Source organism: Emys orbicularis, chromosome 11, assembly GCF_028017835.1.
Source record: "Emys orbicularis isolate rEmyOrb1 chromosome 11, rEmyOrb1.hap1, whole genome shotgun sequence".
NCBI classification, from domain to species: Eukaryota; Metazoa; Chordata; order Testudines; family Emydidae; genus Emys; species Emys orbicularis.
This window is the reverse complement of record NC_088693.1, coordinates 18101502-18116743: the sequence shown is the minus strand read 5'-3', so window position 1 is coordinate 18116743 and position 15242 is coordinate 18101502. Positions and strand designations below refer to the sequence as shown.

The 15242-nt window shown below is 40.2% G+C and overlaps 1 protein-coding gene across 1 annotated transcript in view; it reads right to left on the bottom strand.

Annotated features, from left to right (window-relative positions):
- Positions 1 to 9305, bottom strand: part of ACMSD (aminocarboxymuconate semialdehyde decarboxylase) — a 49409-nt gene extending 40104 nt beyond the window's left edge. The window contains exons 1-2 of the mRNA XM_065413734.1: positions 9207 to 9305; positions 3822 to 3866 (exon numbers count right to left, since the gene is read on the bottom strand). Coding sequence (XP_065269806.1) covers positions 3822 to 3866; positions 9207 to 9305 — 144 coding nt within the window. The remainder of the gene's footprint in view (positions 1 to 3821; positions 3867 to 9206) is intronic.
- Positions 9306 to 15242: the final 5937 nt, after the last annotated feature.

Below are 15242 nucleotides of genomic sequence, written 5' to 3'. Positions count from 1 at the left end.
ACCCTCATATTTGTGTGTAAATTCAGGAAAAGCCTGTTTTACAGAACAAACTGCCGTTCTACTTATTCACCTGACTAAATTCACTCAGATCAATGAGATTACCCATATGAGTAAGGCAAGCAAGATTTGGCTCAACAAAAAAATGAGAGCTGGAAATCCAGTCATGTTGCTACAGTCTCTGGACGCTACCACTAAAATGCACATGATCCAGACACTTTTAAAATACAAAATTATGTAGTAATTTTGTAAAGTTAATTGGAAACAGGTTTTGCAGTAATGATAAACACATGGATCCTGAGGAAATTGTTCATGTTTCCAAACCAATGGCTAGAGTGGAGCTGTCAGACAAGGTACTATGAGACCTCTATTCTCAAGCCTTAATCAATTTACCTAGGACATAACTTAAGATTTGTATGACATCTCCTCCTAACAGCACCTGGTGTTTTATGCTTTAACAAATTTATGTGGAAATTAAGACACAGATTTAAAAATCAGCTGTCTGAAATCAGTTGAGCAACATGGCAAAATTTCTCATCATCAGGCTCATCAGTTTAATTCAGAATTTCACTCCTTTGAAAAAATACATAATTAATTTTTTATGGTTTGATTCTTTTTTACAGAATCTTATGAGAAGCTTTTTCCTCCTCTCATCGTAAGACACATTTTCCCTTGCTCCTGTTATATGCAAAGGACTTTACTCTATTCCCTCCCAATGACAGTAACATCCAACCTACTCTGACAGAGGCAGCACTGGATAGCCCATAGTGCTGCTACTACTAGCTTGCCTCAGGGTTCCAACTGAATCTTTAAAAACTTCCATGGTTTATAATTCCAATGATGTTGGTGACATTGGAATGTTCTTGTAATAAACAGATGTTGCATTTTATCAAACTTCTCAACTTTATTTTTATTACTCATGTGTGCTCACACAGATGCACACACACAGACACACACAGACTGTGATTTTCCAAGTTGCCAAAGGATTTGGATGTCCAGTTCCCATTCTGTAGCCCAAGTTATAGATTATATATTAATTATATTGATTACTTAAGAATTCCCGATTATCACTTTGAGGGTTGACAGGTTCTTGTCCCAAGATCAGTATTATTCAAATCTATTATGATTAATAGGAAAATAGCATCTAAATTCATCAGGTAGCTTGGAAAGTCTCAGTCTATGTTTTACATAACACATGTAATAGTTATAACTCTAGTGAGGAATCATGGGAATGAGGCTTTTTTGTTTGTTTGTTAAAAAGCAGAGCAGCTCAGTTACTGTCTTCATGAGACTAAAGCTGAAGGGGATGCTGAGACAACACCCTGAAAATGCCAAGCACGAGATATTTATTCTTTTTGTGTTGTTGTGCAGATCTAGTCAATCAAATATCACTCATCCCTCTATCTCTCAGTGCAGAGGTCCCATTTGGAAGACATGTCTGAACCTCAGAAGATGGGAGCAGATTAACTCTAACTCTGTCTTGTTAAACTCACCATCTAAACTGCCAACCATTTAATAATGTAACTGGTTTTAGTTAGTTGACTTAAATGGGAGTGTGCACGTGCTTAAAGTTAAGCATGTGCTCAAGTTTTTAGCTGGACTAAGGACGTCTCTCCTTTTTGCACTCTCAACTGTGCACCTTGTGTCTTGCTGCTCACTGTATAAATCATTCTTCCTATTCTTACCCACCAGATACCTCCTCCTTTTCTTCAGATCCCTCCTTAGCTAACTACCTATGCATCACCACAGTATGAGCACCTCACAGTCATTAATAGATTGTATTCTCACAACAACTCCATGTGGCAGGGATATGGGGAACTGAAGCAGGAGCCTAAGGAAGCACAGGAAGTATGTGGCTGTGATGTGAACTAAATACAAGTTTCTTGAAGTCCAGTGCAGTGACCTGTGTACTAGATCATCCTCCTTATCCCACCTCTTCAAGCACCCACTCTTCCTTTCTCAACATAATACAATCCTGGGACCTAATCCAGCACCTACTGAAGTCAGTGGAAAGCTCCCATTGACTTCACTGGGCAATTGGGTCAGGCTCCTGAAGTGTTAGCTTGCCTCTTCGCTTGTGTTCATTTGTCCTGTATTATTTACCTCCTCAGGGCAGGCTTTGTGTCTTGTATGTAAACTTATGGCACTATAAAATATTTTATTTATTATTATTACCAACAAATTATTCTTAAATTTTATGTTAAGGACTCAATTGTTGCTAGCTTTTCACAAGTCTGTGAGGGATAAGGAGAGGGTATAAGGAACCTTCCCTTCCTTGTGAACCTGAGGTGGCTGGATGGATTGGCAGTCCCTGCGCTCCACTGAGGGCAAGGACTGCTCCAGGCTAGTTCCATTAATAATGCTAACCTCTCCAGAAGGCTGGGGGCCTGGGAAGGGAGCTGGCTCATCCTAGAAGGGAGTGCATGTGTTCTCTCTGTGCTGCTAGTGGCATCTTGAGATACAATGCATTCTGTATCGCCTGCTGAGGCAGGTCACTTCTGCACTGCCCCCTGCTGCAGGTTCTGGTTATATACACCACAACTATAGCAGGTTGGGGGAAAAAATCAGAAAAATGAGTTTTTCAATGGAATTTGCCAATTTATCAAAACCAAAATGTCCTATAGAGATAGTTTAATTTTGACAACGTTCTGACTAAACACTCCCTGCCACGTAGGTATCCTGGAGCCCACCTGACTCCTTGCCTGCCTGCACATTGGGGATCCCCATGCTCCCACGGTCAGCAGCAGCCCACAAGGCGGACTGCCTCAGAGCTCCCTCCCCATTTGGGGAGAATTTGGGGGTTTTGTTGAAAATTTAAACAAAAGCAGATTTTGAAATAACAAAATCCTCCGGAAAATGGAATTACCTTTCTTTGCACAGCTTTAGCCACGGAACTGAAAAATCAATTATGCACACAGCTCGGTGTACAGTACGGCCCCAAAAGGCTGCATACTGTTCCGACTGAAACCACTGTTCTGTCTTTGCTGTCCTTGCTATAAAACTGAGGAATGAATTACTCTTTCTTCTTTTTGAAAGTTCTTTGTTCTAGTTCTTTAACTTCTATAAAAATATGATTAGATAGTTCCATTTGTGTTTTCTTTTCCTTCTAGACAGCCATATAATGTCAGAAGATCTGGGTCAATTTCTGGGTTAAGTTCTAAAATTGGTGATTCTATGGAAAAAAAGTTTTTAATGTGATCTAAGTTATGCTTTTTTTATTATTAAAATCTGTTTTTTAGAGCTACCCATTGTGAATACAGTAGAATCTCAGAGTTACGAACACCTCGGGAATGGAGGCTGTTCGTAATTCTGAAATGTTCATAACTCTGAACAAAATGTTATGGTTGGTCTTTCAAAAGTTTATGACTGAACATTGACTTAATACAGCTTTGAAACTTTACTATGCAGAAAAATTGCTGCTTTCCCTTTATTTTTTTAGTAGTTTACGTTTAACACAGTACTGTACCATATTTACTTTTTTTTGGGTCTCTGCTGCTGCCTGGTTCCAAATGAGGTGTGTCGTCAGTTCATAACTCTGGTGTTCATGACTCTGAGGTTCTTCTATATTAGGCTGCGGTAATTATGAAGACTGCTGGATAATGTTTCAAATTGAGATTAGAAGGCAGTTATACCCTATCTCAGTCCTTTTACAGAAAGAGCTATGGTGATATTTCAGTGTTTGGAGTAATCTTGCTTCCTAAAAAGGTGTAGCTTAATGACACTGCAAGTTAAACATTGGCCATCAACTTTATTGGCACTCTGCTTTTTAAAGGGTACAGGTGGCTGACACCACAATAATGCCTTACTGAATGAGAACTGCGTACCTTGCAATGGTGGTCCAGTTGAACCCATCCACCATAACCATATCTCTGTGAAGGAAGGAAGAAAAGGCCAGTGATTAGACAGTGGTATGGAATGAAAATCAAAGGCTCAGTTCATGCAGCTAGACAGATCCAAGTGCAAGATGACCCTCATGGATAAAGCCTTCCCTCCCAAATAGCAGCATCTCCCTCAGGTGGACCCGGAATAGGGCAAAGAGGAGGGGGAAGTAAGCGGCAAGAAAGAAACTCAAAGAGTCACAAAGGAAAGAAGAGGAGGAGAAGAATTAAAATAAAATAAATAAAACAAAAATATCCACTGCACCAGTGTGGGAGAGACAATAGCCTTTTGTGGGCATGCCAGATGCTTAGGTAGTCATCTAAGAAGTAAAGACAGACTCATCCCCTTTTAAGAGTGTTTTCCACTGACTCCTTGAATTTCTATGATTCATTTTCATGGTTAATATCCTTTTAGAGCTTTATTAGCTAAAAGTGGATGCAAAACCACATTTTCTTTAGGCTGTCAAAAGTGGGACTGTTTCATCTGATGAAAGGCAGCTAGAAAGGGTGGTGCACTTACATACTTATGGTGCACATATGGTCAGGATCTCAACTGGTGTTAATTAGCATCGCTTCACTGAATTGAGTTGAACTACATTGATTTACACCAGCTGAAGATCTAACACAGGATATATGCATCCATGTTTGTGAGAAACCACGTCATATGCGGTGTGTATTACATGCACCTATGTAGCTGTACTTCATCCATATAACCTTACACATACACCTCTACCTCGATATAATGCTGTCCTCGGGAGCCAAAAAATCTTACTGCGTTATAGGTGAAACCACGTTATATTGAACTTGCTTTGATCCACCGGAGTGCGCAGCCCCGCCCTCCCGTAGCACTGCTTTACCACGTTATATCCGAATTCGTGTTATATCGGGTCGCGTTATATCGAGGTAGTGGTGTATACTCATTTAGCAGCCAATGAGCTATTTGCACAGCACTCTTCACAATGATGTTATCTTCATCTGCACAGTGTTTTCTGTTCCAAAGATGCACGTATGGAAGATTCAGTTAGGTAAGGTTAAGAGATTTTCACCAGAAAACCTCAGTTAAATACCCTGGATCTGGAGAAAGCTTCTTGAAGCTCTGAATACATATCCAGAACAGATAATAACAATTGAGAATTGTCAGTTTCCCCCCCGGAATAAGTTAATAAAATGGTTAAAAAGTAAATGTTACATGACAAATTAACTGTACAGTATAGATAGAAAATATTAGAGGAACATTTGATGAAATGTGTTTGGAAATCTGACAGTGGTTTCCAAACATCTTGCCATTTTAGACAGTTATTAAGATTGATAAAAAAAATTGTATTTTACCATTACATACAAGACAAACTTCCAAGTATTTGTCATTTTTTATTGTTTATGATGCTTTTCTCCTTAAAAAAGGCAGGCATTCATAAACCATAAATGAATACTCTGAACCCAAGGGCACATCTAGAAAGTTGAACATTTGCATTATTTTTGGAGTGTAGCCAGTTACTGAATAGCGCCAGTAAGATCAGCTAGTGAACTTTCACAATTATTATAGTAGCAAAAGCTTTCCTTTGTGTATGACTTTAGCACATATTCCTTGATTTAATGGCAAAAATTCTTTTAAATCTCTGGCATCTGGATCCTGCAAGGTGCTGACCTGAGGGTGCTCAGCGCCTTGTAGAGGGAGCTCAGAGCTTCACAAGATCAGGCCATAACATAATCCTCTTTAGGGCTCAGTCCTTCAAGGTGCTGATCACTCTGTAGTTCAGCAAAACACCCAACTATATACTTAGTTTTAAGTACGTAAATTGTTCCTTTGACTTCAGTAGGACTATTCAGATGCTTAACTTTAAATATGTGCTTGACTGTTTTGCTGGGTTGGGTTAGTACACTTGCAGGATTGAGCCTTTAGCCTCTGGTTCAGTAAGATACCTAAGCATGTGTCTAAGAATTAATTTTAAGATGCCTGACTCACATGCTTAAGTACCTTACTATATTGGGGCTGTACCTTACTGTACAGACTAGTATTTTAAAACAGAAACAACAACCAAATGAAGTATGTGAAGGAAAATAAGAGATGAGAAATGATCCGGCACAGATCCTAGCAAACTGCAATTAGTTAATCATTAGCATGAAGATGTATTGATTCTGCATTTCAGCTTCCATGATTCAGCAGCAAGGCTGAAGGTCACCTTCTTCTCCCTATTAATATTTAATCAGGAGAGACAGGCTTAAAAGATACAAGTTAGATGTCCATTGAGTCTCCTGAAGAGGTTTAAAGTTCTTTGAATTAAAAATAAAAAACCCCACCAGAGGTTTATTTTCATTTAATTTTTTAAATCATAAGATTTGAAAGTATATGAAATAATGAAGTATGATGATAGAGAGAGGGTCAGAATTCTCTATTTTTTCCATAAAGTAACATTTTGCAGGAAACTGGACAAAAGCAGGAATCATTAACACATCAACATAAGCAAAATTATGATCCTGCATATCCAATGCAGGCAGGCAAACCAATCATTGACTTCAAGTATAAATAAGGCCCCTGACTTCAGCCAGAGATACTGTTGACTGTGGTATGTTGATATATTAATTTACACCAATTTAAATTTACATACCATTAAAACTGTATTTTGCCAAGGACACATAGGGTGTGAGCCAAAGTCCACTGAAATAAATGAAAAGACTTCCATTGACCTCAATGGGCTTTGGATCAGCTCCCTAATAACTATGATTATGCAACTATACAGATAACAGAAGCATTATACAGCTCAACCACATAGACAATAGATCAAGTAGTCAATGATCTATTTTTTTCCTCACCAATTTTCCCCCTTAAGCCCTCAGGGATTAACTGGATGCATTTCATACTCCTCATTCAAGCACTTCACTGATCACTTTTTCACTTCACTTACTCAAAATTACTAGTTACTTTTGAAAATGTTGGCCCATACATTTGGAGCTATAAAGAATTCAGCAAGAGGAGTGAAAAAGCAGTTCTAACCAGTTTAAGAGAAAGTTTTCCTTGCAATATGACCTCTTCAAGTGCAAGGCATCACTAATTATACTGCATAGCTTCGGGGTCCTGCCTCAGCACTGGGGACTAGACTAGATGACCTCTTCTACAGCCCTAAATTTTAATGATTCTATGATTTTTATATATGTTATGGGTTTCCAAGTTCACAGGTGAACAAACCCAACACAAAGTTTTCTATTATCTTAGGTTCAAGATTCAGTAATTCTGATACCAACAATGTAATGTAAACATTATAAGATAGCACTGCATGTGCCTGTGACAGAGCTAATGGATCAGAAAACACGTTACCTTCCAATCAGTTCTATCTGTATTATTGTTACTGTTGACAGTTTTAAATGAATAATCACATATGTGTTCTTAATTCCAGGTCCCATTGCTACTCATTTTTGAATAAATAAATTGCAGTTTTCTGTCCTTCTCTAACCTTCAACCTCTGCTAGCCTGTGCACTTAACATTCACAGAAACACAGAGCTAACAAACCTGCAAAAACTACTTTTGAAATTTCTGTCATCAGGAACAAATTGAAATCTCAGTATATCAAAGGAAGAGAGACACACAGTGTAAAGAGAGCTTCAGCTTGTGTCTGGTGCCTAACAGCAAGGCTGAAATCACAGTATTCTTTTGCAGTCAAAAGTTAGGCACAATGAGATAAAATGGTTTCATATTGACAGACAAAAGCCTAGTAGTCTTTCATTCTAACTACCATGAAGATAGAATGGAATAAGGGTCTCAAAACAGCCATTACCAAAAAAAAAAAAAAAAAAAGCAGCTAATTCAGTTCTCATCCTCTCTCTTAACTAATTTGCTAGCTTGCCTCAAATGGAAATATTATATGAGCTTTAAAAACCACCTACACTCAACTTGTTTAATGGAGCTGATCATACAAAGTCACAGTTTTATCAGAAAATAATTTCAGAAATTATATTCTGTTTCATTATATGTTTTTTTTTTAAAAGTGACGTTACTAATTCTCTACCTTACTGCAGAATTAATAAAAAGGATAAAAATATATTCCACAGTGTTCAACACGGTTAAGGCTATCCTACAAACTGAGTTAGAACTAGATACGTCTATATTTTTTAAATTAAACAATCTGATTATATGTAACATCAAAAGAATTAGATTTTTTTAGTACAATAATACCTATAGCACATTCTATTTTCAAAGCACTGTGCAAATATTAACTAAGGAATCCCCAGAGCACCCATGCCTCCATATTACAGATGGGGAAAGTGAGACAGAGAGGGGGTTAAGAAATAGATCACGCCTCTGTGTGAAAAACATGCTACCAATACTTCTCCCTTCTGCACCTGGGTCCTACTGCACGACCAAGGCAGCTTGCAACTATGGAACATGGAGCCTAGGGAGTTATTTCTGACAGTGCATTTTGGATTTACTAAGAGACTCTGAATTTACAATATCAATAAGTGATAAGATTTAGACTACCTCTAATGCAAATATTAAAAACAAACAATTTAACTTGCCCTCTATTCTGAGCAGTATTTGAATTTATTAACTGAGTTTTTCATTTAGAGTGCAATATACTGAATCTGTCCAATGGCTTAAAAAGTTCCACCAAAAGAAGGAATAGTTAAAAAAAGAAAAAAAGAAAAAAAAAGAATTTTAGCTAAACACAAAAAGGGTGATCTTGTATCCATTGCCATCAATGGTGATATGCCCATTCACTTCAGTGGATGCAGGCTGAATCGCAAAGTGATTTCAGTCTTATTCATTATTAGTCATTTGCTTAATGCTTCTTTTACACATGTTTTAAGAAAATGTGAATACAAACCAAATTAAGGGGGAGATTTAAAGTCAATGGGATTTGGGCACCTAACTGTCCTGTGTGTCTTTGAAAACCTTCCCCTAATAGGTTAACTGTTTTACTAAGAACACAGAATTAATAGCGCAGCATTTTTACAACTGTAAATCTTTAAAAAAAAATCAGATTGTTCAGGCAATATATAAAAATACAGAAATCTGTAACTACCCCACCTACTTAATTTAGCAACCAGCATAGTAAGCCTTTGTTTTATAGAGCTTCAAAATTCATAATTAATGTGGATTTAGAAAGCACACACAAACTCAAACTGCTTTAAAGTAATACAAGGGGCTTGAAATAGGGCCCAAGGAGTTTTTCTTTAATAAATAGTGCAGAATGAGGATCTTAAATCCCCCCAAATCAGAGAAAAACCCATTGAAAACAAATGTTTATATAGTAATAGAAACATTGATAAATCAGAAACTACAATGGTAACAATAGATGCTGCTCTAATACTGCAGCAAATGTCTAACCTCTTATTACCTCTTTTAGATCAGGCCATTCCTTAGGTAGAATGTGACTATGAATATCAATTTTCATCTCTAAAGGATCACACGAGAATTGCTGTTTTAAGAAAGACATTTTCTAATTAACCTTGAGTTTGCTGTACTCCCTGGCATAGCAGATTGCTGTTAACTTAGGGTGTTATTTAAGTCCACCTGCTGTCCTATCAGGTTGTCTACATACAGTAACCAATCAGGGAGCTAACATTCCAGGGGAGCTGCAAAGTAATGTAAAGTCAGTGACTCTCAGGAAGTGCTATTGCATAAATTACTGTACAGTGGAGAGTGAGGTTAAGCTGTGTATTTATACATGCAGTATAAATGGAGTTTTTGATCTAGAGTTTGAAATAAAAGTTGGTTTATAAACTTAAAAGTTAATTATTATAGAAAAACAAAGACTTTAAACATGTTGCTATTAACTCCCTTCTTTTCTCTTCTGAAAGATTTTATAAAGAGGGCATAAAATGCAGCTGCTAGTGGATAAATTCATGCTTCTCATCTTCCCTCTCCTTTTCGCAGAGTCCCTTCAATATTACTTTATAAAAATTCATGGAAATGCAGAATTGTGGCTGTAGCTATGCTCCTACTTCTTTGGCTTGGTCACAATACTGGCTCATTTTATCCTCCCCCCCCAATTCAGTATTTCTACACAATATCACTCATTCTTCCCCAGGCTCTCTGACACTGGCTGGGACTATCCTTTATTCTCTATAATTTTAGTACTACTAGCTCAATCTGTGCTCCCCCAGTCTCTGCTTACTGTCTGTCGAACACTATTGGCTCCATCTGGAGTTCTAGGGAAGACCATAAATTATGGTTCTTTTTCAACAGCTATGCACAACTACTAGATCACAACTGTCTTTCCGTATTATGTAATGCAAGTTGCTGTGTTAAAAAATTAGAATTCCATGCTGAGGTGCAGCTTCTTACATTTGTGTTAATAAAAAGCATGGAATATATTCATTCATTTTTAGAGGAGCGTCAAGAAACTTCTTTCTTGCTTACCTCAGGCACTATGTCATGGTTCATCATAGAGGGCTGATCTTGACAACCTCCAAGTGCTGGTCAGAGAACAAGATAAGGCCTTAGGGGCAGAGAGGTTCTGCTAACCCAGGGAGCTTGGGACTGGAATTCAGAACCTCCATGTAGTTTGACATGACCAGAACCTCCCAAAAGGAAAATGACCCTGTAATTCAGAGCTACTAAATATTTAAGGGTCTGTTCTGCATTATAGTACTAAATATCTTTGGGACTACTATATGTATCTTAATGGTGAATCCTTTTATTTGCTCCAGTCAGCACAGCACTGTGCCAAAGCTCTCAGAGACCTTGGCAACTTTATAGGAGTCAAATTTGTGTACAGGTGATCTGCTGTTGAACAACTTCTGGTTTGCAATGTGCATTAAAAAGCAGGTAAGTCCTCAAGGGAAACTTTGAAAAACAGTGGGCTTGATTCCTCAGCGCCATGCCAAGTTTCTCGGGTGAAATTCACCCCAGTGCAGAGGGCCGATGCATCCCATAAGGGTTATATTAGGGGTCAACGTGAGCATGACGTTCCACTTCATCAAGGTCAGTGACTCTCAACAAGTGTTATTGCATAACACTCTGTGGTGGGTAAGGGCTCTGAACTGGAGTGCATTTCACCCTTACAGAATAAAGACTGCATTTTTGTGCAAACAAGAAGAAACTGGAAAAGAGAAACACTCAAAATGCAGACTGTCCAAGCAGAATTGTTTCTAAGTATTTCTCAAAGTTTCTATGAGGCATCACAAAGTCTTTAAAAACAAATTGCACCCCCTGATTCATGCGGAAGCTTCCGTATATTCTTTTTGCACAATCTTCTTTCATGACTTCTTTGAGGTAAAAAGTCTTCTTCAGGGTAACTTTGCCAGATAACAACAATTAGGGGCCAGGGCTGATTTCAGGTACACTGGTGAAAAATCTGGAGTAATCCCACAGATTTTAGTGACAATCATTGTAACTGACAGCAGAATTAGATGTACTGCGCTTAATCTCTTTTCAAAAAGCAGTTTAGTCAGGATGCTGGGATCTGAGATTCAATATCTTCCATATGGTATTTGAAGATCCCCATTTTGCCTTTGTTTCATTACCTAAGAAAGTTTGTTGGCCAAATGTGTGTGGAATGATGACACAAAAGATCTTCATGCATCAGGAACATCAACATGCATAGTCAAACTGCTGAGAAAAAGTGTTGCCACTCATCTGAAGTATCAAGATTGGTCACTTTCAAGAAAAGTAAAATTGAAACAAAAGACACAAATACAGGATAGCCTTTGTCAAAGACCTCTGTGCCAAATTTGCAAACCAGCTTCTAAAAATGAACCCTCAATTTTGCATGCTCTTTATTGGCACCTGCAAATTTAGTAGCTAGATGTCTAGCTACCTGGTTTGTGTGTACAAATCAGCTATTTTACACACATGGAGAGCATTGCAACTGGTTAAGAGTGTGTAGCACTGTTGGTGGCTAAGCTGAGGCTACTTAGAAAATTTGTCCTTTTAGAAATTAAATGAATAAGTATAGAATAGCATGCTGGTAGCAGTTGCTTAGCAACACATTGTTTCTTGGCTTTCCTGGTGACTGCATCGGTCCTTTGAGACTGTCATCAAAGACCACACAGTCCCTGAGGCTGTGAGATGAGTCCATCTTGTAAATGTCACCTTTAAAAATAATGCAAGAGTCTGGAATTTTATTTTTTGCACAATATCAAATAGGCAAACCTTCCCCATGAAGTTAGCTTACTGCTAATAGGGCCAAATCTTCTTCCATGTCTGCAGAAGACTAAGAATCTGGTAGAATTCTAGGGTACCCCCAGCAATGAGAAGCTTGGAAGTGTAGAGCCCATTAATAATTAGCTGTTAAATAGTGCTCAAAGTACTTTACAAAGGTCAGTATTTTAATCCCCATTTTAGAAATGGGGAAACCGAGGCACTCTGGTGAAGTGATTTGCCCAAGGTCTCTCTCTCACACACACACCCACACACCAGGTGAGTGGTAGACCTAGGACTAGAACTAGAACCCAGGTCTCCTGAGTCCTAGGCCAATGCTCTAATTTATTAGGCCACACTGTCACCAAGGACCACTAGATGGCCTGGAGCCAAGTTCCAGAGACACTATCTCAAAGGGAGTGTGGCAATGGCTCTCAGCGCATAGCAGCAGCTATTGGACTCAGTGGGTACCAACCTCTTCCCTGTGGGTATAACCTCAGCACACACTTGGATCCAGACTGTGCACAGCAGACATGCCACACATACACATATGCCACACACACATACACTCTGGGGGCATTAGGACCTAGGCAGTAGCTCTCTTCCCCATTCTCCCCACCCCCGCCCATATATGGCCTTGGGGGAAAACTGCAGAGACCTGCCAGCCAGAGACTCCAGTTGATAGGAGCAGAAGGAGCCAAAGCAGGGACCTCTTGACATTCCTGTCAAAATTGACTTTCTCTGCCCCATGTCAGTTGGCGTGGAGCCCCTTCAACTCACGTCCTGGGAGTCTGCCAAAAATATCCCACAATCCCAAGGGCCGGCTTCCAGAATCTCCAATCAACTAGAGTGAAAAAGGAAGCAACCTCCTTTGGTGTACTGCAGCAGCTCAGTGAATCAGCGTTAACTCTTTCGTTGTCTTCTGACCACTGAGCTGCAAACACACCGTCAGAGAGCCTTCTGTCTTTGCAATGGAGACTGACCAGAACAAGCCCTTTTCAAAGCGTGCTGTTTCATGGTCACTGGAGCACAGCCAGATTTTGGTAAATCTCAGGTGTGAGGCCAGCAAAACAGTGGACTTTAGTAAGCGTACCAGGAATGATCACTCATACCAACAAATAATAATTGGCACTGCTGCAAATTTACCGGACCAGTGACCAGTGCAGGGAGCAGATTAAGAGTCAAGAATGACCAGAACTGGACCCCCAGCAACTTGCCAACATCCTGCCTGTTTTATGAGGAGTTTGACCGAGTGCTGGGCACTGCGCTAAGCATGGAACCAATGGTGCTGCATGATAACCTGATCAACTGGAATGGTGCCCTGCTGGCCTCAGAATCCAGCACAGGGTGTGATGGGAGCCAGCAGCAGGCACCAAGTGAGGCCAGAAAAATGACTGTTACTGAAACTGGTCTCAAAGGAGACTTTGGAGCAGGAGCAGCAGAGCACATCCTGGGGCTGTACTTGGAGGAGCTGTTTGATGCTCCCCTGAGGAACAGCCCACTGTGGAGCCTGCAGCAAACACAGACAGGACAGAAGCCACCTGGAGACTAGTAAGTTTCTGGCTCCATTATAATGTTTATCAATACAATAATGGAAGGGATTTCCATTCTACGAACCAACACAAAAGTTATTATAAGCCCCAGCTAGCAGTGTGCGTCCACTACTGGCAGATTGTATGCCACCGGCATGGCTCCCTGCCCCCCACCATGTGGTGTTCAAAATGGAGACCAGGAAATGCAGACAGTAAAAATGCCCTGAAAGTGAAGTTTTACTGGAAGGGCGCAGATTTTTGTTAGGGCATTCCTGTTTCTTAAAAAATAATCTTACATTGCCTGTAAGTATGCTGCTCTGTAACCACTCAGCGGTGTAACGAGCCTCTTGGAAACTGTGAACTGCACTGTGGGGTGGGAGATGGAAATGTGTTCCATGCACAAATCTAGCCCCTTTCAGGTACATGTAATCTATGCAGTCCATAGGTGACAGAAGCATTTGTCCTAAATTCGACTGGGGTTTGAAAATGTATCCAGAAATGTGCTGGGGCGGGTAGTTGTGTAAGGGGATGGCTGTGGAGTTCTGTGTGTCTGCATGCAGTCACAACTGGCTAAGCCGTGTGGAAACTAATGCTGCATCCTGTTGATTCTCTCATGATTTCTGATTCAATCCCGGGTACTGATAGATGCAAACTTTTCCTGAAGCAGAAACACATTTTGGGGAAGGGTGTATTTTCCAGGGCCACCTTGGTAGCTGACCAGGCAGTGCACTCATAGATGGGCTATTCAGTCACTATACATTTGAATACTTTGGCTGCATATTCTGCAGGTTTCCCACCAGCAGCTTGGAATAACATCTCCTTTTGCCAATCGGGCACCACAAAGAACTGTTATGTCTTCCAAGATGTGGAAGCCCTGGAATGATCGAAAAAGCTTTTGTAGCAAGGTCACTGCCAGTTGTCCCTCCCAACCCAAGAAGATCTGCAATTTTTAGAAATCAAGAAACAGCTTTGAATATTTAACATACCATTGTCTCTACACTTCTTTCATTGTGATTAACCAGGCTGTGTCCAGGGAGCTTCTGTGGACTAAAACATCCCTCTCACAATATACTGAAATTCAGTTTGGAAAAGTAACATTTTATATCCTTAAAATTCCATAAGGATTTTTTCTGTGTTTCTGCACTGAACTGTTTGAGACAATAACTCTTTGTGTCTTGTCCTGTTCCAGGCCCCGTGATCTCTACTGGCTGCAATACCTCCACAGCTCACCCACACTGCAATACAAGTCTGGGCAATGTAGCTTCACTGACCGTTCCAAGAGGAAGCATTTCTGTGATGAACTTATGGTTGAAGTTCTTGACAGGACCAACGAACAGGTCCAGTACCAAAACCAGAAGGACTTACAGCTAGAGAAAAGGCATGGTGAGAGACAAGAGGACAGGCTGAGGCTGGCTGCATAGCTTCAGGACAGGGCTTCAGCATGGGAGCAGGCACTTCCTTTGCAGTTCCTGAAACAGGAACGGTGGCTAAAGGAGGAGGACAGAGCTCAGCAGAGAGAACTGTTTGAGTGGCTGATATCACTAATGGCTGCGAGAGTACTAGCTCCTGCCGCACCCACATCCCAGCCTGAGTGCCCGGCACGGTACCATCGGATGCAGTCCAGAAACAGCTTGGCTGGGTGGACCATGCAGTCGGGCTCCATGAGTGGCTGGGCAGGGCAACTTAGCCCCATGCAGTCCTCTGTCTTTGACTCTTTCCCCTGTGGATGCCTCCACCTCCCTTCTTCAGTACTAAGA